This window comes from Anoplopoma fimbria, chromosome 6 (assembly GCF_027596085.1).
Source record: "Anoplopoma fimbria isolate UVic2021 breed Golden Eagle Sablefish chromosome 6, Afim_UVic_2022, whole genome shotgun sequence".
NCBI classification, from domain to species: Eukaryota; Metazoa; Chordata; class Actinopteri; order Perciformes; family Anoplopomatidae; genus Anoplopoma; species Anoplopoma fimbria.
This window is the reverse complement of record NC_072454.1, coordinates 12,404,523-12,430,675: the sequence shown is the minus strand read 5'-3', so window position 1 is coordinate 12,430,675 and position 26,153 is coordinate 12,404,523. Positions and strand designations below refer to the sequence as shown.

The following is a 26,153-nucleotide window of genomic DNA, read 5'->3' as shown; positions in this document are numbered from 1 at the left end:
TGTGAAAGTGTTATGAACATAATGGGTTCAGGTGGGGAGAAATATGAATATGACGTGTCACAGACAACAGCAAAAACATCACTTTTTTTTTTTTTTTTTTTTTACCAGCCTACAGAATAACTCAAAGAAAACATTAAAAAATAAAGAAATACATGTTTATCAGGGAATATAAAGTAGGCTGGCTCCGTGTGCTGACTTCACATCCGCCCGCTGCTCGTCGTGCTTCCTGCCTTTGCTGAAGGAGGGCTCGGTGCTGACGGCTGGGAGGACGAAAGGAGAGACCAGAAAGCTTTTAGGGAAGAGCAGAGAGTGGGACACGGGCCCCGGGTTTGCACCGTCCCTCGGGATAAAATAAACACCCCTAAATTGTGTGCAGCTGCTGGATTCGTCTCTGCATCGGCGCTGAAACATGTCGACCAGTCGTCAGCTGAGCGAGTGCAGGGCCATCCCGACCAGGACGGTGTTGATCAACGACACAACGCAGCTACCTCATGACTACTGTACCACCCCTGGAGGCACTTTATTTTCTACCACTCCCGGAGGTAAGATGATACCCTGTCAGCATTTTTTATTGTTTTTTTTTTACATACAAAACAGAGGATATGTATCATGTGGTGGTGTTTGTACCCTCACCAAACCTCTCTCTGTTATGTCACCGTGGCCTATAGGCTGCGTTGTCATCCTGATCAAAACAAAAACAAAGCTAAGCCCCGCCCCCGGGCTCTCTAGCGGCTGTCTGATTGGCCGCTTTGCAGCGCAGAGATTCTGATGAACGCATTGTGTTTAACAGCTTGATGCAAATTGTCTATACAAGATAAGATAAGATAAAATAAGATAATCCTTTATTAGTCCCGCAGCGGGGACATTTACAGGATTACAGCAGCATAGAGGATAGTGCAAACAAGAGACATAGTAAAAAAAAAAAAAAAAAGATCAAAATAAATATTATAAATAAGCAAATGAGCAATAAAAAACCGTAAAAAAACAGTAAAGAATCCACAGTAACTGAAATATTATATATACAGACAGAAACTATTATAACTATTGTATTGCACAGTGTATTAGTGTCGTGTGGTCTACTGGGTGACAAAGAACTTCATAAATTGAAATGATATAATAAAGCACCTGTGACAAAAATAAGTATTATAAATAAGCAAATGAGCAATAAAAAAATAGTAAAAACAGTAAAGAATCCACAGTAACTGAAATATTATATATACAGACAGAAACTACTATAACTATTGTATTGCACAGTGTATTAGTGTATTTCAGTTATTGTGGATTTTCTTTTACAGTTTTTTATTGCTTATTTATAATACTTGGTTTTTTTTCATTTTATTTTATCCTGTTTTTCTTTTACTATGTCTCTTGTTTGCACTATCCTCTATGCTGCTGTAATCCTGTAAATTTCCCCACTGCGGGACTAATAAAGGATTATCTTATCTTATTAGTAATATAGTCAGGATAGTCAGATTCTATACATGATTCATTTCAGTGTATAGAAGGCCCTTGATACAGGACGTACTATATATCGTACTATAAATAAAGCAAGGATACCGTACTCCTATCATGGTCATGTGATATATACACTGTGTTGCTGAAATTCTTTATATCTGTACAGACACTGTATCGCAATGTTATGGAGTAAATCTGTCAATGTGATTTGTTTGTTGTATTCATTACTGATTAACTGTTTTGCCCAAAAATATTGAATAAATTACCATTACAGTCAAATGTGACTTCTTTCAAGGTCTTGTTTTCTCCAAATACAGTCCAAACCCCAACGTATATTCATTTTATAGTGATACAAAAAGAACGCATTTTCACTTGAAAAAATGCTCATACTATTAATTGATTATGAAAATGTTTGCCTCTATATTTTCTGTTAATAAACGAATCAACTAGTCATTTCAGATGCAATTCAAATACTCACTATTATTATATGTATTTTCTGAAGCAGTTGTTTCCCAACTTGGCTCATTGGGCAATTGCATGTGGGACAAATGTAACCAGAGAAAAGTGTGAATTGAAACGAGAGTGAAACAGCCTTTGGTCACAGCAGACATTTTGACCAGCCAATGGTGATAACTGAGCCATCGTTATTAGTTAAACCTGTGCTTTCATTTTTGGCTGTTGTGAAAAAGCTGCTGTTAATCTGTTTAATGTGGGAACAATAAATAAACAAGAGTACTGTGATGCCAGCATGGTTATCAAGGCTAACCAGATTTATTCAGAAAGCAAATAAAAAGTACATTACATGATAGAGGGATTTTTGACAGAAAAGAAAATCCAATAAAGCGAACTTCCAAACCATAAAAATGGTATCTTGCTTTCATTGTCAGAACCGTGTGTCTCTTGTGTTTATTAACTTTGACAGTGTGAGCGATGTTTTAACTATTGCAACACAACCTTGTGAGAAATGTGTGAAAAGGAAAATGCATGAAACTTTGGAAGTTTTCCTGGCTTCCTAAGAAAGCTAAACTAAAAGTTTTGTAGTCACTGACTTAGAGCAAGTGCAGACACACTGGCTGGTCCATGTTCTTTATCTTTCACATTTCCTTTTATCCTTATAAGTATTTTTGTTTTTTGGGGGTTATTTATGACTTGTTTTGTATTGTCAAAGCCCTGCATCTGCCTCAGAACAGACTGAAACTGGCTATGAAAGGTAGATGCTTTAAGACAAAGTAGCTTTGATCCAGGCCCTCTGGATTTTGACTCACAGCACATTTGATAGGACCCGCATTATATACTTCCTCGACTAGAGCATGAGTAACTCAAACTTCTATGTGTTTTGTTGCAGGAACCCGGATCATCTATGACCGTAAGTTCCTACTGGACAGGCGTAACTCTCCGATTGCCCAGACTCCCCCAGCTCACCTGCCTGTCATCCCTGGAGTGACCAGCCAAAATGTCCTGAGAGAGAACAAGAAGAATGAAGCCAACAACCACATCAACAAACATGATGGCAAGCCCACAAACGGTAAGAGTTACAATATTCATGAGTGACCTACTTAAGATAAGATAAGATAAGATAATCCTTTATTAGTCCCGGCGTAACGGGGCGTGTTTTGTTGGTGTAGTAAAAGTACACACTCTGTTGATGCATGTCATTATTCCACTTAAACGTGCAATGTGGAAGATCTGACTAGAATTTTAATTTAAAAATAAACATGAGAAGATTACAGTGTTGACTTTAGGTCATTAACGGCTAACGTGAACTAAAGGCCAACTCCACATGTGAAGATTATAACATATCAGTGTTATTTTTACAGAGTTTCAGCAGTTCGGTTTAAGTTTGATTATTTCTGCCTTGCCGTTAGGTAGTAGTAGGCTTTTTTTATAATCCATGGACCCAGTAAAGGAGGTGAAATGTTGCGCCCTATTTGTTTGCAGCATGTGGCCAGGCATCACACAGTGCACCTTTTTAATAACCACCATGATCATTAAACAAACCAGCCTTTTCCACACATGCCTCAACACCGTATTGTCTTTTTTTTTTATTTTCAAGGTGACGATGCTCAGTTTGAAATGGACATCTAACAGACTGGAACCACACCAGCAAAAGCAAATGACCTGGCATCACATATGTCAGTGGCTTGGCTTGTAGAAAACCAATGTTGTGAGCCCTCATGGCAGCCATCTTCTTTAGCTCTCTGTCTCGCTGCTGGATGTAATGTGTGTAAACCATGGGGATTCTGTGTATCATACATACAGGTACAGTGCAGCCAACTCTGGAAACTATGTTTATTTGTATAGATTTCCATGGTTACCAGTCGCTGTACAAACTACACAAGGAGGGAGTGGGCCTGAATATCATGTACCCAGACACTTAGTCCAATTAGCAGATCGCAGTGCTCATCTTCCAGCTTTCTGTGAGTCAGGATCTAGTCAGCACACTATGAAACAATACTCCCAAGTTAATGAGGAGAGGAAGTGGTCATTACAGTACTGGCCTTAGAATAAGTCAAAAGCTTTGATATTCATCACAGTCTTTGGTTTTGAAGACCCTTGCTAGCATGTTATTTCAATTCTTATGTCTTTTTGGTTTTTGGAACTACTTGAAAAGCTCCACAATCTATTACAGATTGTTTGATCGATTTAGTTTCCTGTGATATTATGCAAACGGTTGCTATTGTTGTTTTTAATTTGCAGTTAGGTGAAGATACCATTCCAAGACTTACATTTCCATTACAAACACAAGCCTGTGAGAGTTTCCAAAACTTTTTTAAAAATGAATTTAAGGCAGTAATTTATTTGTTTTGTAATCATCAAATGATTGAATTTCCTTTAATCACATGAAGCTATTTATAAACCCTACAATGTAAAACAAGCTTTTCATTGAGAATTAACTTTCAGAACAATATAACAATATCAAGCCATTAAATTCATCACTAATGGTGACCTTGCTATACATTTTATTTACACATTCTTCTCCTGTTTAGAAAAGTCAAAACACGTTTTCTCCTGATTTGCTTAAACTTTTTTTGTTGGCAGGAGCTTGTGGTTCACAATTTGATCATTCTAAGAAAATGAGGTGTTACTCTCCAACATCTGTCTGTGATTTTTTTAATACCTGATAAACTTTTAATGTGGAAATGGTTAATATCACAATGGCAATTTTTAGAAAAACTTGAAAAATTCCAGATGTTTTATATGCATTTTATTTTTTTATTCAGTTTCTCAGTACTGAGGGTATTTGTTTGGGTATCAGCCCTGTCTAGCCTTTTGACGAAGTGTCAAAGAACCAGAAAACATTGTTTTCATCAGGCTTAATAATCTACAGTACAGATCGGTCGCCAGTGTCCTTAACCCATCGGACATTACCTTATTCTCTCCATGTGTCATATCTGTCCATGCCTTAATTTACACAAGATGCAGTAACTAAAATGAGGTTCCTATTCATCAATTTGTACTTTCCAACAGATGTTTATTTTTTCACTGTAACATTGAACAGGTAACATTGTTCTTGGCAATTTAGCAAAACAAATATGATTTATTTTTTAAAATTATTACTATAATTTTTCCTTCCCCAAGCAGCTGTGAAGTTGGGTGTGACGGCACACATTTTCTTTTTGGGATTCTGAAGTTCTGAAAGCGATGGTTAAAAGATTTACCAAATGCTTATTTAGTCCAATTTCTTTTGTTTTTGTTTATTTGTTTCTTTGTTTTACACCACAATCATAATTATGTCTGCTAACTGTATTGTGAAGGGAAACTTCCTGGTGATTTATTTTCCAAGTAAATAAATCACCAGGAAGTTTCCCTTTTTACTCAAAATTCATTCACAACATGTTTGTTTCTCTGTATGAGTGGAACCGGTGAATGGCTGAAATGATGTTTATCAAAGATTTTCTTTTTTTCTTTTGGGCTTTGTAATTGATTCTGGCCATGTTTGGTGACAAATACATTCAGGGGTTGCTTGAACCCAATTTGCATAGCACATTTTTGGAGGTAAAACTTTGATTAACAACATCAAAATTCAGATTGCAGTTTATTTCAAATCACTTTGGTTTGACAATGAGGGCTTGACATTGTGTGTTGAAGGAGATTTGAAACAAAACTTACTGTAACTTTCTGCTCTTATTTTAAGTAATTTTATTTTAAATAAAATTCCAATGCCAGTGGACTCTGTTGCTGCAAGATCAATAAAGTTCCGTAACAAAGAAAATAAGATGGTGTGTTTTTAATTATCTGTTTTGTGTGGTTTTAGCTATTTTGAATGTGACAAAAACATGGATGGAATCATTTAACAAGACTACGTAATTCTTCAATGTAATGTTTCAATACGGAGCAGGAGTCTCTTCTGTATATTTTTACCACAATATTTCTCAGTATTTTGCCTCAGTAACAATCATTCATGCTGTGCAACAGAGCAGAGCCTTCTTTCCACATCTGAAATGTCACATCACAAGTACTCATTAACAAACTAAAAATAAAATTGGCAAACGGTCTAAAATGGTGCAAGTTAGATAATGTTTAAGGGTGGTTTCAGTAATTTGATTAATGGCAGAATTAAAATGAATTTACACCACTGCAGTACAAAATCGACTGTCTCGTAGAGGGGCCACAATGCCAGCTATTAGTTTAAAGGTTTTTTAAGACTTGGAACTAAACTGGACATTAAAGCCCTACTTACTTATAGTGTGTTCACATGATGCATTTTCCTAGATAGAAATGTGTTTAATCAAATTAACACAGACTGTCATTTGGAAAACCGAGGTGCCACTGGTGTTAATTGAAGTATAGCACTACTGGTTGGTTTCTGGTTTTCCGGGCAAATTAAAAAGCTGCCATGCATAGTGTGCTCCGTGCAAAGTACTGTAACCCATGAAAACATTAAGGCAACAGCGTAAATCTACTGTGTACAGAGGGTGGTAGGTGAGGGGTGGAGGTGGGAGTCCAACATCAAATTCTGGCCCTGGGCCCCTATAATAGGTGCATCAGCACATGTAAACGTCCAAAACACAATTATTTTGTACATTTTCATAACGACAACACTTTTTTTTAATCATTAGTTACCTTACTAATGAATACTGGGGTTATTGACCTATTGCTGCCTCATGCTCTTAACTGAATGGCACTAACTTTATTATTCAGGAGTGCATTACTGACGTCCAGTGGACTAAAGAGGAACCGCACGTGACGGTTCCTTACAGTTAAGCCACAGTACTTTACGGCCCAGCTTGTGTTTTTAACTCAAATTGCATGCATATTATTGATCTGTCAGCATCAATGCATATATAAAAAGTAATGTTTTGGTGGCGGCAAAAAAGCATCAGACTTTGCCTAAATACGCGAACGCTATAGGTAAATTATTTCCAATGCATTATAAATACTATATAATGTAATAGCTCTATTTTACGTTTGCTGGAAGAAAAACTAAAAATTATATAATGATATAACAGTTATTTTATTATGTTTACGTTTTTACATCAGGCAATCCTCGTAGCCGCCCCTTCCATTTCTCTGCAGGCATTAATCCGGTCGCCTGCTGGTCCTTCCTCCTTTTCTACGTCCCTGAGCGAGGCCGGCGTCAAGATGGTGAGTCTTGTGCTAAAATATAAACTATAATCCGTTGATTATCGAGGCCATCCGTCCACCTGAACACATTTCATTCCCCGATAAGTGATGGTTTAAGTGTGCGCTATAGTTTAATCTCGATATTGATGAAGTTTGACGCTATCTGAGATTAAATTTAGCGGAAACATCCAAATGCTAACCCAGTCCGGACGCTACACACACACTGACACTGTATTTACCTCCTTTGGGATGGTTTATAGACTTTCCTCTAGGTGTTTCCATAACGTTTTATTCTCCATTAAATCTCCTTATCCTACACTGATTCTTAAAAGGACACAATGAATTAATTAGACGTGTATTAGTTGTCAATAAAGGGACGTGCAGTCCTAGCCACTAACGTTAGCATACAGTAGACTGTTACCCGTGGCTAGGCCCTCATGTTGCATGAATAGGAAAATGTAACTGCTGTAGTATTACTGAGCTTAACCATCTGACACATGGTTGTTTTATATATCAGTCCGCATTGAGGCTGTGGAAGCATGTTCGCTTCCTGGTTATCAAGATATATAAGCTAGTTAACTGAGAAGCTAACATATAATGTGACAGCATGCACTGATACCTGATGGGGGAAGCTGCACTTTAATGCTGGACCTGTTTTGTTTTTTGTGTTTAGATCAGTAGTTTCAGGCATGGAAATAAACTAGTTGTTGAAATATTAACAATTAATGTGCATCTTCTTCTTTCTCCCACCTTCAGAATGACACAGTGACAGTCAGGACCCGCAAGTTCATGACGAACCGGCTGCTTCAAAGGAAGCAAATGGTAAAAAATGTTTTGTACAACTCTGCAATGATGTGTCGATGCCACTACGAGACGACTTTCGTTTGCAGTCGTGTATTAACTGCCTGTCCTCTCTGCAGGTCGTCGATGTCCTGCACCCCGGCAAAGCCACAGTCCCCAAGACTGAAATCAGGGAGAAACTCGCCAAGATGTACAAGACCACCCCCGATGTTGTGTTCGTATTTGGCTTCAGGACTCAGTTTGGTGGCGGCAAGACAACAGGCTTTGCGATGGTGTACGACTCTCTAGACTACGCTAAGAAGAACGAGCCCAAACACAGACTGGCCAGAGTGAGTCTTGGACCGTTGTGTGCACGTCCTTTTCAACTTTTCTTACATTCTTCAACAGCAAGCAGTTGAATTGTCTTGTTCTCAAAGGCAGTTTTATGGGAAACAATTTTTTTTTTTTTTCACCGGACGACCTGTTTTTGTATGGCAGAGGCTCCTGACCCCTCAGAGTTGACAGCCGATAAATATACCCCGTTTTGCATGTACATCATGTTGAATAGTTGCAGACTGATAGCAGATCAGCTACTGATGGTATAAAAGGTTGTACTATGAAATGCAAGTCACTTATCCATAATCAAAATCACACTTCGATTGTGGATAATGTGGGAACAGTCCATTTATTTGGATGCAGGCAATCTTTTGTGCTTGCATTGGCACAATTTGAGTTATGTTGATCATTATTAAAAGCTAATCAGCAAAGCCTGATGTAGACCCCTAACTATTTCAAAGCAGATCATTCATAGTTTGTCACACAGTTTTTCATGTATCATGATTAACTGTCATTAATCCATGTTATGATGCAGTAACAACGCATTGTCTGCCACTAATTTAATGATATTGGTGGGTATATGGGGTGTGGCTGTGGATCAGTTGGTTCAGCAGGTTGTTCTTTTAATCACGATGTTGGTGATTTAAAAGTGTCCTTGAGCAAGACACTACATCCCAAGTTGTTCCTCGGCGCTCTACAACAGAAAACTGCCCCGAAAAATGTAGGATTAGTGAAATGCAGAAGTCAAATTTCATGGATGTATAATGATTACAATTGTAGTTTATTTTTAAAGTGGTGTGATCATTGTAAAGATATTCTTAACATCATTCCGTTATGATTCCTAAAGTATAAAGTAAAATATGGTAAAATGAAACACTTTTTTTTGTTCCCTCAGCATGGTCTCTATGAGAAAAAGAAGACCTCAAGAAAACAGCGCAAGGAACGCAAGAACAGAATGAAGAAAGTACGAGGCACCAAGAAGGCCAGTGTGGGCGCTGCTGGCAAAAAGGTATTGTGACCTTTTTATATACTTTCTTCCAAATGAACAGTCGCTAAACATTAGTAGTCTCCTATTGGCTCTGTTAACAAAATTGATTCACAGTATTCTTGTGATAGTATGCCATAGGGAAATATAATGTTTTTATTGTCCTAATTGAAGCAAAGAACAGAAAGCATAATTCAATTCAGGGCACTTGATTTTTTTTTTTTTTGACTTTCATTGCAACTATTCTTAACCTTATATCTGCTATATTTTTCTCACAACTTTTACTGTTTTAATTTCCTTTTCCATCTTTCCAATCATATCAAATGCTCTTTGGGAACTGTAGAAGGTAACAGCTGTGCATAAATAGACAATGCATAGATAGTAGCCATCTCCTACCTTTACACCCTCTCCTACCCATCTGAGAGCAAAGCCTTAATGCTTTCCCCCTGGATGTACATGATGCATCAGATATGAAAGGATTTGACCCACTGATAGATACCTACCTGATGTATCCTTCCCTTAATATTAACAATTACTAGCTTGACCTGAAAATTAGGTGTGCTGTAGAGCTAAGCTAGTATGAGGAGATCTCACAGCCAAAAGAGAAAATAACTTAAAACATAGTGTCTGTGAAAACTCCTGGTGTAGTTTTTGTTTTTAATGAAACCCTACATACTCTTATACCCTTTATAGCACCAGTCACCAGCCTAAAGTCACCTAGATTAGATCCCTGAATTACAACACACAGCTGGACTGTATACAGCTGCATCTGTAATAGTGACAGCACAGACTGGCTTGTCCAGCCACATCTACCAAAGTTTTCATTGGCTTTATTCTAAGTACAGCTGCGGTGAATCCATTCAGATCTTTTCTATTCCATGTTTCTATTTTCAACTTGTTAACATTATTTTGTTCCATCTTTTGCTCTTGATTTTGCTTCCCATGGATTTCTTTTGCAGAAATGAGGTGTCAGTGTGCAGGTATAGAAGCTGAACAAGCGTTGTGTGCCCTTGTGCCCCCCCCCCCCTCCTCACGTTGTTTAAAACTCCCTGCTAATAGATTCCCTCTACCTGAGTCCTTTGTGCCACTACAATGGGTATATCCAGTAGGCTTTGCACTCTCTGCCTTACACTTAAACAGACTGATAATGCTTCAGATCTGTAGTTAATGGAGGCAGAACCTGAGTGTAGCATGTGGATCTAAGTTTTTTTTTTTAGTGTGTCGAGTGTGGTGCAGTTTAACTAAAAGGCTGCCAATGTGTGAATTTCCACGGAAATGTTTCCTGAAAATGTCTAACTTTAGTCACAACAATGTTTTACAAAACTTCAAACTATGATGTTGGTGTTAAAACTATTTGTCTTGCCTAAAAATAGTTAACATTTGTTGGCGCAGTTTGCGCTCTTTAACTCACATTGTCAAGGAAGTTTATTATGTTGTTGTAGGAATTAAATTTGCAATTGTATTAATTTTTCCTGTTCTCTCCCCACAGTGAGCTGGATCAACCAGGGAGGGTCTCCGTGCTCAAGATGTTCTTGTATATTGTCATCCAATAAACTTTGGAAAAAATTGTTATCCTTGGGTTTATTCATTTAAAAATCAATTAACTTTGAAGTCTACATTTTTGGGTTCAGCTCACATCCTTTTAAGGCCAGTAGCTGTACAACAAGTCTGTCGGTTTAAAGGGTTACTCTGTAAAGTCTGGATTACTGTAAATGTTTACACCAGACAGTAAGCAGCCATCATTCTTCTCATAGTGACTCAGGTTGTGTTTGTAGACTGCCATCCTCAGGCAGCTAACATTTTACACTTTTACATCAGTGTGTCTCCTTTTTATAAAGAACCCAGGATGGGTCGTCTGTACGAAATATTTACCTTCAGGTTCTTTTTGTTTTTGGTTTCATGTTTGACTTGGAACAAACTTGAATGTATTTGATAGTGACATCCAGTGGCTCTGCAGGGACATTACTTCACAGTAGCCAAACAAGTGTGTTCATTTATGTACCCTTTGAACTGTTTGGTCACATCAAATATAAATGATTTACTGGGTTTATAAAGTGCTTTAATTATATATTTTTTTCTATTTATAACAGTCTCCTTTAAAATGTGCTGACCGCTTTGGGAATCTTTCACTCTTTGTTTTGGATTTTATTTTGATTAAGTACAAAATAGAGGCCGTAACTTAATTTTCAGTCTTTAGTTTCTTATTTGTAGCCATTTAAATTTAATCTAAAAGTATTAATGTGAAAGTGCTGTTATACGTTGGTTTAAAGATTTAGCTGTAGTAACCCAAATGGCCACAAGAGGACTCCCTACACTGATGAAAATGCATAACTAGTTGGACACACTGAAGCTGTTACTAAAAGTATTACCTGTTTGATAAAATATTAATCAGTATATCATCCTAGAGGCAAAACCCCTGATGGCTAATGCAAAGATAAGCTAGTCTGTGTGGACGTTTGCCATTTTCTGTTTATAAACACTGTTTGGAACAGAATAGATATCCCTCTTTGCAGCGTGACCTTTTCAGATAATTTGCATAGAGAGAGCGGGTAAATTAAGTGATTAAAATGCCAGGAAATGGTCTGTCCTCAGGGTAACCCCACCACCACACGCCGGCCTTCCACTGTCTCCCGTTCTTTTATGGATATCAGTATTTCCTCATCTTGTTGATGCAGGAACTGCAACCAGATCTGCCCTGGAGCCCTGAAATCTTTTGTTTTCAGACTGGGAAAATGTTTACTTCCTATAAGAAGCATGTACATACAAGTAACTGCCATGCACCGAAGTGCTAAAAATTATAACTTCTGACCTTCACTTTCTTGCAGGCAACACCCTCCTCAAGCATTATTATTTGGGACTGCCCTTAAGCTCTATTAAACATATATATATAATCGTCTTCATCGCCGCAGTTTGACATATTTCCATGCCTTTCTTAAGTCTTGAATGTAGGGCAGACACTTCACCACCAGAGTCCTCGGTGCCTACATCACAATGAAAAAGGGAGAAACAGTAGCTTGGAGGCACTTCCATTGACACATTTTGAGTTGTGGGCCCCTTCTTTCCCAGTAGAAGGGCCTATATATACCCAGCATTCCCTGTGGGCTTTGCTTCAATCGATGCCAGCCGGCTAAGATTAAACACTTGACAGTTTATCAAGATCATTTCGTCTCCCAACACAACAGAAACGGGAGTTACTGTATCAAGACCCCATTGATTAAGTGGACGGTGAACTGGCATAAAGGTGAATATATTAAAAGAAAATCCATTTTCCTGAAAAGCACAAGGGCATCTAACAAGTTGATGCCCAAGTAATTATGCTTTATTTTTTCCTGTATCAAATCTTAAACCCTCTTTGACCCAGATAATAGCAGGCAGATTCATTTATCTCTGCTGAAGTGTGTGTTGGTGCCGCTGTGGAGGATGAGAGTGGGTGGGTTGCATAGGTGTGGAGGAGGAATCCTGTGCAGGGGACAGGCAAGGAGAAGACAGTTTGGTCTCCTCACAGCACTGCAGAGCTCTGCTGGTGTTTGGCTGTGGGAGGTTTGACATAAGTGGAGCTTTCAACCCAGGGTATGGTAGCAGATGGTGTTGGGAAATTAAGCTCCTCTCTCAACAGCCCTGTCGGTCCGTCCCAGGAGCCTCTCTGTCTTTGTGACTCTCTTCTTCTGTCCCTGCAGCGTCTTTTTTTTTTTTTTTTTAAAGTGTCTCACTCATTCTTCTTGCTACTGTTTCTCTGTTATATCTGCACCCCCTCCTTGGTTTCTGTTAATGGATGAGTAAGTATCAGTTTCTTCACTGTGTTTATATTAATCACACGAAAGGAGGATGACATATTTTGGAGAGGTAGCAGGCTAAAGAAATAAGCAGGATTTCAGAGTTGAGAGAGTTGAGAGACTAATTAGAAGAAATAAACTGAAAAGATAGATGGGTTAGTGATGTGAAGGGACGATAAGCTAAAGGGTTGAGGATGGAGATGAGAGATAATTGGTCGGGCGATGATGTATGGTGTTGAGGTGCAGCGCAAATGTGATGCGGGCTGGTATGTTTGCAGGCACACAGTACGCTGGTTTCAGTCTCAGTGCAGGACTCCCCGGACCCCCATGCTATTTAAAACCAGACACAGGACTTTATTCACCTCTGATTTCCTTTAGGGCAGGAAGTAGTTTTGTAATGAGCATATTTATCCATCTGCTTGTACAAAAGTGTTTTAGCTGTCAGCTTTATGATAGATTGAACACATGCGTGTGCCCTCGCAACAGGTGCAGTTTTAATGGTCTGTTTCTCTCCATGCAGAGAGTTAAGTTGTGGCATTATAAGGAGAAAAAGGACAGAATTCCCACCTCCATGCGGATACCAATGACTTCAATAGTTGCCAAAAGCAATGGTTTGGCTGTTTTTCATGTCAGAATATTGTGTTTGCTTATTTACCAGTTCATTAATGTGCAACAAGGTGGTTCTAAACTGAATATTATATAGCAATTTACTTTATGTTTCTCTCATATTTGACCTTCTACCACTTGAAAGTTTATAATTACCGAGCTGGCTAGTGTTTGTTTTTCAACCATCAGCTCCAAACTGTATGTTTTCAATGGCATTGTGAACATTTTTGCAAGGGCCAACTTGGTGCTGTAAAGTGCGGCTGGGCATTCGAGGATGCTATGCATCTTAATGAGGTATGTCTCTCTTGTTGGCCTCAGCAGGGGAATCATCACAGCTCATTTTGCAGTCCTGCAGTGTCCTATCAGCTTTGGCAGCCTGCACTAAGTTCACTCCATCTGCCAGTTGCTAGGTGCTGATATATAAAATGATCTGTGCCTTGGTAGCCCCTGAGCAACAGGGAAGTGATTTGCTTTTGAGGACAAACTGTGTTTCGTGAATCCTAATTATCCTCTTTGCATCACCAGACAAGACATGGTTTTGTCATTTATCCCTCTCTGGAAGCAAAAGAGGGAGGGGGAAAAAATGGCAGAGACTGCAGCAAACTACATCTGCCCAAACAGACAGAGCTCCCATGGATATTCTGTAAATTCGCTTAAATGCAACAATGGTATTTTCACAGGTTCAGGGAGAGGTGAAAAAAAAAAAAGATACCTGCCGTCTAATTCTGGCACTCAAACCGGTGTGCACATGTGAAAAATCACTTCTCGGTTTCAATCGTGTGAGGTGTATTGAAACTACTCAGTGGCCTTTTTTTTTCCGACTGTGAACATGCTGTATGAGGCTCTGAGGACATCAGACATGGTGTAAAAGCGTGTCAGCCCACCTGCCTCCACATCATCTATGTCCTCAGGAATTCTGTTCATTTTTTGTAGGCATGGAAGGATAGCAGAATACCATGAAGAAAGGGGAGAATAATGTGGATTGTTGTAGAGGGGGAGAGAAAAAAGGGGGTTTGGCTGAAGGGGAGGTAAAGGAGAGAGGGAGAATCGTGAGGGTGCGGTAATGAGAAAGGGCAGCAGATGTGAGTGACAGTATGATGGAATGCTTTGTGTGATAGCCATGCTGTACTCTGCAGACTCGGAGGTGTGTGTGTGTGTGTGTGTGTGTGTGTGTGTGTGTGTGTGTGTGTGTGTGTGTGTGTGTGTGTGTGTGTGTGTGTGTGTGTGTGTGTGTGTGTGTGTGTGTGATCAGTCATTGAGAAAACATGTGTGCATGTGTGTGTCCTTGAGTTTGAGAGAAAGGATATCAGCTTTGTGCAAAGATTTTGTTATATGCACATCTTTTTCCATGCAATTCATCATCGTCCATCATCTTGCAGATTAAATGGAATTATACCAAATGCTATATAATGCAGCACAACTGCCCGCTAGTTGTAATAGCACACATATATATTTGTTGCACTGCTCTATTCTAGATATAATGTTTCTATTTTTGGGGGGATCATTGGCTATCTAAATCACTTTCTTTCCGAGAGTAGGGTGACATGAACAATCAGTTAGCTTAGCTTAGCACAAACACTGGAAGTGAAGGGGAAACCGCTAGCCTGGCTCTGTCTAAAAGTGATAACATCTGCCTACCTGCACACACCAATTAACACATTCTATCTAATTTCTTTAATGCTCGGACATTAAAAAAGGTCCAGCACATAACCTCCCACCGAACTACAACGTCTCGTTTTTACACTTTGGATTTTGTGCTTAAAAAACAAGATATATCATGATTAAGATGTGCTGGGAGATGGATTTTGCTACCTTTTGACAGTGCCAGGTTAGCTTTTTCCAGGCTAAGCTAACAGCGTTCCGGCTGTTAGATTTATATTTATCAAAGTCACTAATTAGACTATTATATCTCCGAGTGTAATGATAGCAAATTGTAGTTTTACGGGGGTCTATGTGCCGGACTATTTCTGCGTTTTACCGTCTTTATGCAAAGCTACACTAATAGACTCATGGCACTGGCTGGAGAGTCCTATCTAATAGGTTCAAATGCGAGTGGCCAATATTCTCATCTAACTCTCGGCAAGAGAGCAAATAAGGGCATTTTCCAAAATATCAGACTTTTCTTATAAATATCTTGGTCCCACTCTTTAAATGTCAATTACAGTTTCTTGCAAAGGCTTTAAAATAACAACTATGTGAATCCAGTAGTGAGGGGAAAAAGGAAGAGACTATGAAAAGCAAAGATAAATTACATTCCACAAACCCCAAATGGTTTCCTAACTTGTCTTTATCCTATAGGGACATTTACTGCATATATGGACACATTTCTGAATTTAATGAACAAAATGCTCCCTCCAGCACCAGCCTGGTCCAGTTTTCTTTCAATCAATGAAACAAATTTGTGTTTGGAATTTAACTTTGCAACGTGCAGCTTCCAAAGTACCTATTTGACTGTGGTGCATGGTTTTCCGATAGCAGTCTAAAACCAAATTGTCTCAGTCTCTTGTGGGTGCACAGCAGTTTGATATAGTCTCTGTATATCATCGAAGCACTTGGCCAAATTGTAATGGACTTAATTCCTTGTAAGGATGAGACAAGGTTGTGTTTGGACTGCACACAATACTCTGCTGTCCGTTCGGCTGAGTTATTCTGCCATTTTTCAGCCGTGCACATTCCTCCACTCATTGGTATTCCTGTTCATATTACCCTCTTCAATCAGCAGCAGAGGAGCTCTGATTAATGGCAACAGTGAGAGCAATCTCCCAGTGATTCATTAAACAGGACTGGCATGAATAAAAAGGGAGATTTGCTCATATTGCCTCTCAGATCCCATAATATGTTCTGTCGCTGGAGAAATATATAATTCATGGTGTTGTTAGCGGCCCTCAACATATCTACACATATAGTACATGAAGCTATATGAAATGAATGAGAAAGAGTGAAATTCATCAACTCCTCATTATATCTGGTCATGGTTAGAATAATTGATGCACCCGGTTTAAGTTAGGGATTTACTCACCAGTCTTTTAACCAGTCCAAGTAATTCAAATGTAATAATTCTTATTATCCCTGTTCATATTTCACTGATCATCTCGTCAACGGTACATTTTGAGGTCTAAAGCGTAGACATGTCTAGTTAAGCGTTGATCCTTTTTTTAGAAACAGCAAAAACCTCACAGCACGAGACTAAATATTTATTTGTAGAGAAATTGGCTGTAAATATCAGCCTTACCTTTTCAAGGTGAAACATTTTCTTAAATGAAGCCATCTTTTAATCCATATCATCTTTGCTTTTTTTATGACATTGAAACATCTATTACTCCCTCTTCTTTAACCTCTGCCCAGAGAAAATCACTATAATATACTTTTCCTACGGGGGCTGATTGTCTGTGGTACTAAAACATGATAGGTCACGTCATCTCTGGTAGTTTTGATAGTGTTCCACTATGATACTGTTATATTTCTGTATTTACTGACTCAAAATAATGGGATATATATGTTTCTATTTTATGCCTCTTAAATTGATTATTTGTTCAGTGTGATCGCTAAGAAGCTTTGAGATTTTTAAGTGATCCAGTTCCATCATTTTTTACACCTCTGTATGCAGTGTTGTAGTCATAGTTTTTGCCTTCATTTAACTGACAATACAGTTTTAATTTTACTGTTTTGGTCCACATTGAAATACATGTAAAATACTTCCTATAAGCACAACAACAAGCACTGCTAAACGCCATAAGGAAAAATCACCATAATCTTTTAAATGTGCATTTAAGGGTCGTAAGTAAAACATGTTTGAAATCATTGTTTGCAAGCTGATTTGGAAGCCAAAGGAGACATTCCCGGCACCTGAACCATTGCACCAGACAAAACCCATCTCCAGAAAACACCTCAGTGCTCCCATCCACCATATTATCACGGATTGATTTCTATCAAACATTACCCGTGCAAATGTGCATGAGCATGGGCCATCAGGCGAGTGTCATTACTGCTGCTCATTTGCGAGGTAAGAGACGATCGGATGTGACAGGGGCGGAATTAGCTTTGCGTTGGCTCTCCGTCACTCTCACCCTAAACTGCTGCTGGGTGGGGGAGCATGATTAAAAGGATATATAATTCCACCCTGTGCATTAAAGACCCCGTGCCCCACTTTCCCTCCCACCCTTACTGTACAGCACACAAAGGACGTAGCGTTGGCTGATCCACTGTAGCACATGATGCTGCGATGGAAGCCTCCCCTATTCCTGCTGCCTTTCTTCTTCAAGGTGATTGCTGATCTGAGAGATAAAATGGATGAAAGCATCCAGGCGAAAAAGCCAATCATATAGAGATCCCCTGTATTGCTTTTTCATTACAGTACACCTACATGAAATGGTTGTAGCAGCCGGTGTAACTGAGCTTAGGCCATGTTTCTTTACTCTGGCTCTGTAGTGGTATCTTTTGCACCGAGCAGCCAGCTGTCTCATTGAGCAGTGTTAAAAATCAATAGGCTCTGACCTTACCTCTGTCAGAGGCTGTGCTGGAGACCCCATCAGGACACAGTATGTCCTCCACTGTCTCAGTACAAGCACCAGTCCAATACTAAAGCCACTAGTCAACGCTGTGGGTGGCACTCGAGTACTTGAGGACAATATGATTTAAGCTGATATCACAGCAGTATCTTAGCAGTTAATGTATTCTTCGGTTTTTTTGCAAAATGTCCGCAGTTGTTAATTAAAATATACTCTATTTCACTTCAAAGCTTCCAAATACTGCTCAGAACAGCTTGTTTTCACGTGTTTTGCCACACTGGCAGCATGGCTCTAGGGATGGCAACATCTGCTCAGTCCACCACTTTGGTCCAGACTGAAATATCTCAATCGGTTGACATTTTGCAAAGACATTCATGATGTCCAGATCATGTACTCCAACGTCTTTGGTGATCCCCAGACTTTTCCTTCAGCGCCAACATGAGGTCAACATTTGTGGTTCGGAGTAAAATCCCAACATGCCTCATTGTGGAGTGCAATGTTTAGTACAGACATTAATGTTCCCCTCAGATATAATTGTAACACTTTTGTGATCCCTTTTCAGTCAGCAACAAAATTTGAATTTGTCCAATACTGTTTGATCAAATACCTGCATTGCCATCAGCCTCAGCTGTTCTTTGTGTTTCTCGCTAATTAGAAAATGTCAATTATGAAAATGCTAAATAATATTCCTGCTGAAGATCAGCGTGTTAGCATTTTCTTTGTGAGCATGTTAGCATGCTGTTGTGAGCATTTAGCTGAAAGCACAGCTGTGCTTACCTACAGCCCAACACAGAGCCTGGCTGTAGACTCTTAGTCTTGTTCTAATAGTTGCGACCATGACAAATAATAACTATTTGGCAAAACATGACTATTGAATATTAGTAGTCTTGAAACCAGCCCAGCTTTCATGAATAATTTAGATGAGTGTTCAGTAATTACTTTGAATCAAGATCCAAAAATCTCTTTCATAGTCCCAAACTTCAACAAAATAATCAACACACTGTGTTACACAGCGAGGGGGGTTTCCTTTTGGTTGTCAGCATTTAGGTTGTGAATTTACATTTTACCGCATTAGCTTTAGTGAAAAGGATGAACCTGAAATGGTTGAACCTTAAAGAAAATACAACCCTACAGTAAATACTAAATACTCAATTCATTATCACCTTTTTTTCTGATTTGAAAAGGGTGCCAGTCTATCACCATAATTTTAGAGGGATGTTAAAACCAAGTGACATTGGGTCAGCCTCTAATCTCAAGGTTACACCTCAGAAAGAGTGATTTCTTCCTGTTTCAGTATTTCAAGTTGTGTAGATGGATTAGGCCTCGTGTCGAGAAGCCCATTAATAATTAAGAGGAACCCAGAATATAAGCTGCTCCCTGTTGTGCAGTCAACTGCACTGGCGCAAAATAGAGCTGGGATGGAGGAGAAGGGGATGAATGGTGAGAAGTGCTTATGAAATATGGATATCAGGAAGAGAGCGCTTATGGAAAGTTAACGAAAAAATGCTCAATAATTGGTTTATTGATGCAATGTAGGACTCAAACAAATGATTTCAAGAATCACCCAGCTTTTTCCTTAGAAGCTGCATGTATTTCTAAATCAAAGATTCTGGATTTTTTTATTTAAAATCATCTTGCTTCAGTAGTCTGAAAGCCTGTAATCATATCTACTGAAGGTCAAGTGTAAATACAGTTGCCGTAGGTAATAAAGGTTGTAATATATGACTACCACACACTGATATGCTCTCTCTCTGTCTCTCTGTGGCATCATATTCATATAAGACTGCAGTAATTGTCTCCATAGAGCACTGTCTTACATATAAATACAAGGCTCATTATGGTCCATTACAGGAGGAACGATTACTTTAAGCACTTTCCTCTGTGTGTATGTTGGAGAAGTGGCATAAAACAGAACACCTAGGCAATCCCTAATGGCTGCAGTAACGTATGCATGATTTCATGCCTGCTGGCGCAGCTATTCCAAGAGCAACAACTATGATTAGTGTCCCAGCGGTGATGTTTATTCCCAGGTTCAACCCAGAATCTCAGACATCTGATGCAAAGACTTCACATAAAAACCTGATCAAATAAAATGAAAAGAGATTGTGTTGCCACTGCGGAGTTTATGTTTACTACCAGGGCAACATTATTCACTGAACGGTATTGTTGCTTCGGGCTTCTTGGGATATATCTGCCTTCTTAAGTATTTTAGTACACTGAAGAAACGCAGTGAGAAAAGAGCAAGTCTGATCTTGAATGTGAACCCATGCCATCATGAATATTTACTTAATACTTCAAAAGACCAAAGCGTCAGGATACTCCTCGACTTTGGTTTTATTAACTTGAAATGAGCGCATTATGAGCTACTTGAGTTGCTTTTTGCCAAATGTTATATGCTCTGTTGAGCAAATGACTGTGAGACTTTCACTAGCCTCCGTTGAAGACCAGACCACAATATTAAGATTTAACATCACTGCTGACATCGGTTGGAGGAAAAAGCTGTTTTGTATTCCCTCTAGCCCAGCTGAAGACCAGCATCATACAAACAAGTAGGAAGAGTAGCACGCTATCAATGGGCTGACTGGCCGACTGGCTCTGGCGTTCAGCTTCAAAGAACCGCCTGCAGGCATCGTTTCTAATATTGTCTCAGAGTCTGTGTTTTTCACAAAACTACTGATGCATGAGTGGCCTGGAAAAACAGAGGGGGAAACATCAAAAGTGCTTTTGAAGTGCAGACCACAACTAAGCGTTTCCACCTGAAACCTGATTGATATATGGCCATCATTTGAAGGAGATGAACAATCTTTTTGGGATTATGTTTCTGTCGAGATAACATTTAGATCTATTGAACGGGCCAATGCATGCAGATGATGTGCCTCTCAGGGTGATTATACACTTTATCTACGCATGCTGAGAGAGCTATACAAAGTGTAAGAGTGGGCAGAGCACCTCCTTTCTAGCCGGGTAGAACAGCTGTGTTTGCCTATGCATGTTTCATGTCTGGCATGTTAATCAGCAACCAAAACAACAGTATCAAAATAGATGATATGTCTAATTGTATCATCATAAGGCCCAAGCACACAGCATTAGCAGTGTGGAGGTTTCTCCCCCTTCCCCCTCGACCCACCTCCCTTTTTCTTTTTTTGCACGTATGTAGCATTATGTAAGCCAGGGGCCGGGTGTTGCAGAGAGAGTGGCCCTCAGTTGGGGATGTGTAAACAGCTGCAATGGCACACTTTATCATCACAGCATAACACAAGACCTCAGGCATCTTATGCAGCAGAGAGTGTGTGAGTGAAAAGAGGACCTGCATGGAAAACCACAGTGGCCATTAGTTACTAAGACCTTTTCTGGTGGAATTCCTGTCAATGCAGTTTTTTTTTCTATTTTACACACATCATCGCACAGTTTAGTAGATGTATCCACAGACGCATAATCCTTGGCTTTGTGATTAAAATAACTGCGGCAAATCATTGTTATTGTGTTTTTTGGGGGGTTTTTGCCCCTACAATCACCGAGAGAGACAGACATGAGAGTCAGCGCTGTACTCTGGGAAATGACTGGTCCGTCACACACTGGTTGACTTCCATCTTTCATCCTCTCAATCCCCGCCATGTTGTTTTCCGACTGTCACTCTAGATTGGCCTCACAGTACAGTAAGCCTCCGCTCATATCTAATTGGAGAGGCGAGAGAGACCCATCTCAAGCCCTGTGGTGTCCCCGAATGCGGCTACTTAAGCACTTAGAAACTCATTAAACTTGCCAACGTGGTCCTTTAGCTCCACCTGACATTTTCATATCAAGTATCATAAGTATCATCAACATAGCTAAACTGACCTGATGAGGGTCATCTGTGTCTATCATAATTAAACCATGAGCTATAAACATTGTTTGTAATCACAATCAGTCCTAATAATTGTGGTTCTGTGTCATGTTGAACAGTTTTCAGCATGTTTGCGTACTGAAGCATCAATATGGCCAAAAGACTGGAGACAATCTTGTCAATGCACCTTTCTGTACTTTTTGTCTGGGGCTGTATTTAGAATTTTACTACAATTAAGAGAAATCGGAATGATAGTATGCAATAACACTTAAGACACAGTGTGTTTCTAACTTTCTGGCAAAACTTTGGGAAATGCTCTTTCCTTTTTCAACATCACTATTCCGGTGCACAAAGCGAGGTCTATAAAGGAATGTTTTTCCATGTTTGGTGTTTAGAGAACTTGACTGGCCTGCTTGGAGTCCTGACCACACTAACTTGAATGGACGACAGCAAACTAGGCCTTGTGGAGTACATTTACATCCACCTGTTTTTATGCCCATTTTTTCAATATGCATAAAGAAATCTGTGTGGAGCACCTTGGTAGCCAAATGGTTACTGCGAAATTTGAGAAAAAAGTTGATTATGCTTGTATATTTTAAGGTTTGAATGAAACTCTGAAACAGAGAATAACATCACTGTATATGCTTAAAAAAGCTTTATTCTGAGTCCTGGATCACTTTTTACCCTTTCTTTGTCATGTCATGCAGGGGCGTAACCACACATGTGCCAACAGATGCAGACATGCACACAACCAGATACACACTATTCACACAAGAGTAGACAGTTGGAGTAGGCAGTGTACACATTTGTCACTGTGGCAGGCAGGCCTCCCATTCTCTGGGTTGGTGGCCTGGTTTCTGCACGGGGGCTGGGCATCTCCCCGCCTGTGCTGCCTAGTAACTGTCAGATCTAGACTGTGATTTATGCAAATTGGCAGGCAAGGGCTTGTGGGTCAGCCACGATATGTGGTAAGACCATCATTGGGACAGTGTACAAAGGCAAGTCAACAGAAGCAGTCATGCTGCATACCTAGCCAGGAACACATTTTATACCACTACCAGCTTGAAGAGAAAAGTTACAATTTAAATCAAATAATTGGGAGTTTATATATTATGCTGAAAGACACACTTTTAATTAAATGTATACAGCAATATAATATTTTTACAATGCATAATATAGAAAATGGTCCAGAAATAAGGCAACTTCACTACCTACAAGTCAAATTTATTGTAACATCAAAACTCAATAATAAACCAACACAATCTCCAAGCGCCCATAAGTGCAGAATAAATTCTGAATATTACAAGCTAAAAGCACTCAGCCACACAGACAGACCCTTCAATTTCTTTCCAAAAGACAGAACGGGAAAAATATCTATCAATCACGCCTGCTGCCAACTTCTGGACTCAAATCTGTCCCCAATGGATTCCTCACAATCAAACACCTGCTCACTTTGTTCCCCTAACACTTTAGATGATTACTTGTGTGCAATCTGGCACACTATCCACCCATTCAACACTTCTGGAAGGAGATCACTATTAAGCAATCTAACATATTGGACAACTGCATTCAGCTCTCACTATCTCTGTGTTAACCGGGCGACCACACAGCAACTATTCTGAATCACCTCGCTGTAGTCACATTGACTGTAACAGAAGTTCATCCTCCTCGTCAGGAAAAGCAACATTTACAAATGGCATGGGTCCCAAACAACACAGATCTTCCTCTTCTATTAGTTCTTTACTTTTATGAATATGTTGGAAGGAGATTCCTGGGTATTGGGCAGCTGGTCGGTGCTCCTTAACTTTGTCTCTTAACATGTCGGGATGCATGAGTGGTGCAGACTCTATTCTGGGAATATAACAAATCAAGAGAGTGCATCTCTTGCAAGACAAAAATACACAAGGGCCAATTGACCATCACCATTCCATGCCAACACTCCATTTACAATTACAAATGATGAGCTGTCTCACAGCCATGGATTGGATCAAAGGACTGACGTTGGCAAAGGAAATAATTTGAATAATTTACATCGTGCATGTTCTGTCTGCTTTTCAGTCTTCTTCTTCAAACCCTTTGTGGGCGCATTACTGCCATAAGCTGTTGAGAGGCAGCATAGCTAGAACCAATGGCAGGAATGTGTACCATGTTGCCTCTATACTCGCTCGCTGCACTCAGGCCACAACACCCTTGGTTAAATCAAAGCCTGGGTCCTTTGTTGCATCCTTCATCTCTTTACTCTCATTTCCTGTCAGCTCTAGACTGTCTCTAATATCTACGTAGGGCAAAAAAATCTCTGGAAAAATACCAGCTTTAAGAAAATGTTTGTAAATATTCTAAAGGACAATGCCACTTTGTGATTTTCCTCAGAACCAGGTGATCCAGGTGGTGCTAGGGAAAAGCGACATTGCCATCTTCTGATACAAACAGTTGGTCTTTCTATTCTAACAGCTGGGCGCTTGTGGTGCTTGGCACAGTTTAATTAGTGTGAATACATTAGGTCTGTGTGAGATCTTGCTACCTGGCAGGGGTTAGAGCTGGGCAGGGACTGCAGAGGAGCAGGCTGCACCAGCAGCACTCCCAGGCCCTGCAGTAATGACCCTGCCAGGCTGACACAACGCTCCCACCTGGGGGACCACTGCGGCTTTCCAATGACAGATGGAGGGCTGCTGAGACAGGGGAGCTGGGCTGGATTACTGCAGGCTAACAGAGCAGCCATTAGATCAGCCAGTGTGCCAGCAAGCCAACATGTCCTTGTGTTGGCTCCACCTTTGCCCGGTAAGTAATGCGATGGTGTGACCAGACAGACCGCCAAAACACTAAGTACATGTTTACTCCATCATCATCTTGCATCAGTGGTTATGTTTGGAATTAGTTACATGCTGGGAGATGCGTGCTCAGGTTCAGTTATTGTTTCTCTGTATTTTTATATGCAGTTTAATGCAGATCCCTATAGGGCCTGAAGACGTGTTTTGGGATTTAAAGGATCAACAATAGGTGGGACAATTTTTTTTAAATGGACAGCGAAAGCAGCCAAGCAGCGGCACTTGCTTCCTCCTCCTCCTCCTCCTCCTCCTCCTCCTCCTCCTCCTCCTCCTCCATCTGCAGTCCATTATAACCATTACTGTTTTGAAACATTACCCCGACTCCAATCAAAAAGTTTATATTAAGAGATTTTTTTTCTCCATAGCATAATCATCTTCAAATTTTCGGTCTGTAGTTCCCATAATGCTTTGTGGGATGTCAACAGTGAATATAGTTGATTCAGCGAGTGAGCCCCATTTCTTTTAGCCTATTTTCTTTAACTTTTTTGTGGCACCAGTAAAAGTATGCCAAACTAACCAATAGCAGTTCCTGTTTGCAATGGATGTGCAGACAATCACTGGGTTACTTTGATTCTGAGGAAAACTTAAAAACCTGATGATTTTCAGGCCGATGTTCTCGAGTTATAAGGAACATATTTTTATGGACATAAATCGCTACACATTTATCACATCATATATACAAATACGTGTATCATGTCTGTTAGTTTAGATTTCACTGAGTTATGACTACGGGAAAGAGTGCCATCTGTTGTGACGCAAATTGCGGCAATCAGGCACTATGATCGTAATGTTATCTCACCGTAATAGCCTGGACAAGCTGTGTGTTTCACAGCCACTGCCGCAGCTGCAACTGCTGCTACTGTTGGTAAACAGGCCAAATCAGCAGGCCAATATACAATAATTAACACCCGGTTGTTTTTAGGACACAAGCCTGCACCTGTCCAAGTTATACAGTATATTTGGGTCACGTGTCTGCGCCTCCACACCAATGGACATCAGGAAAACACATTCTTTCATGGAACGTTTGAGATTTCATGTCAGACTGGTTTCATACATCAACATCTGACACAAAAGATCATGGTGTGCCAGTCAACCTGTGGCTTTCGCAATCAGGCCAGAATATAATATCTCCCTCTGACATGTTGATCAGAGAATTAATTTGGAGCTTTCAGATCTCGACCATGTGGGGATGTCCATTGTTGCCTCTGATGACCAGAACTGCTCCAGTGTTTCACACAGCAGAAAAAAAAGGAGCTCTTTGGTCTGGTTTGTGTTTGTGATATAATCTGTACTAAATGACAGCTCCTCTACCACACACCCTTAGGCAAAGACGGGCGGCTGGCTGCGACTTCACTAGCGGCGGGTGAGCAAGGGGAATGAACGTGACAGTTCTAATAAAAAGACACAGGGATGGAGAGATTGGAAAGAGGGATTAAAGATGGAGAGGAGGAGGAGGAGAAGAAGAGAATAGACACCACCTTTAATGTGCACTGTATG

General features: G+C 39.9%; 2 protein-coding genes across 2 annotated transcripts; both read left to right on the top strand.

Moving 5' to 3' along the window:
• The first annotated feature begins 217 nt into the window (after positions 1 to 217).
• Positions 218 to 5,661, top strand: eif4ebp2 (eukaryotic translation initiation factor 4E binding protein 2). Its single transcript, XM_054600132.1, has 3 exons — positions 218 to 542; positions 2,801 to 2,980; positions 3,509 to 5,661. Exons 1-3 carry the CDS (start codon positions 410 to 412, stop codon positions 3,538 to 3,540), a joined length of 345 nt encoding a protein of 114 aa, XP_054456107.1. The 5' UTR covers positions 218 to 409; the 3' UTR covers positions 3,541 to 5,661.
• A 1,287-nt stretch (positions 5,662 to 6,948) lies between these two features.
• Positions 6,949 to 10,693, top strand: rps24 (ribosomal protein S24). The gene is made up of 5 exons (XM_054599941.1): positions 6,949 to 7,041; positions 7,777 to 7,842; positions 7,941 to 8,150; positions 9,032 to 9,145; positions 10,611 to 10,693. Exons 1-5 carry the CDS (start codon positions 7,039 to 7,041, stop codon positions 10,611 to 10,613), a joined length of 396 nt encoding a protein of 131 aa, XP_054455916.1. The 5' UTR covers positions 6,949 to 7,038; the 3' UTR covers positions 10,614 to 10,693.
• The last annotated feature ends 15,460 nt before the right edge of the window (positions 10,694 to 26,153 follow it).

Bases quoted from the DNA above. Each gene is read 5' to 3' on its own strand.
- eif4ebp2 (XM_054600132.1), top strand. From the start codon at position 410: ATGTCGACCAGTCGTCAGCTGAGCGAGTGCAGGGCCATCCCGACCAGG. The intron at 543-2,800 runs GTAAGATGATAC...GTTTTGTTGCAG, and splicing joins ATTTTCTACCACTCCCGGAG to GAACCCGGATCATCTATGAC. The intron at 2,981-3,508 runs GTAAGAGTTACA...TTTATTTTCAAG, and splicing joins TGATGGCAAGCCCACAAACG to GTGACGATGCTCAGTTTGAA.
- rps24 (XM_054599941.1), top strand. The intron at 7,843-7,940 runs GTAAAAAATGTT...TCCTCTCTGCAG, and splicing joins TGCTTCAAAGGAAGCAAATG to GTCGTCGATGTCCTGCACCC. The intron at 8,151-9,031 runs GTGAGTCTTGGA...TTGTTCCCTCAG, and splicing joins CCAAACACAGACTGGCCAGA to CATGGTCTCTATGAGAAAAA.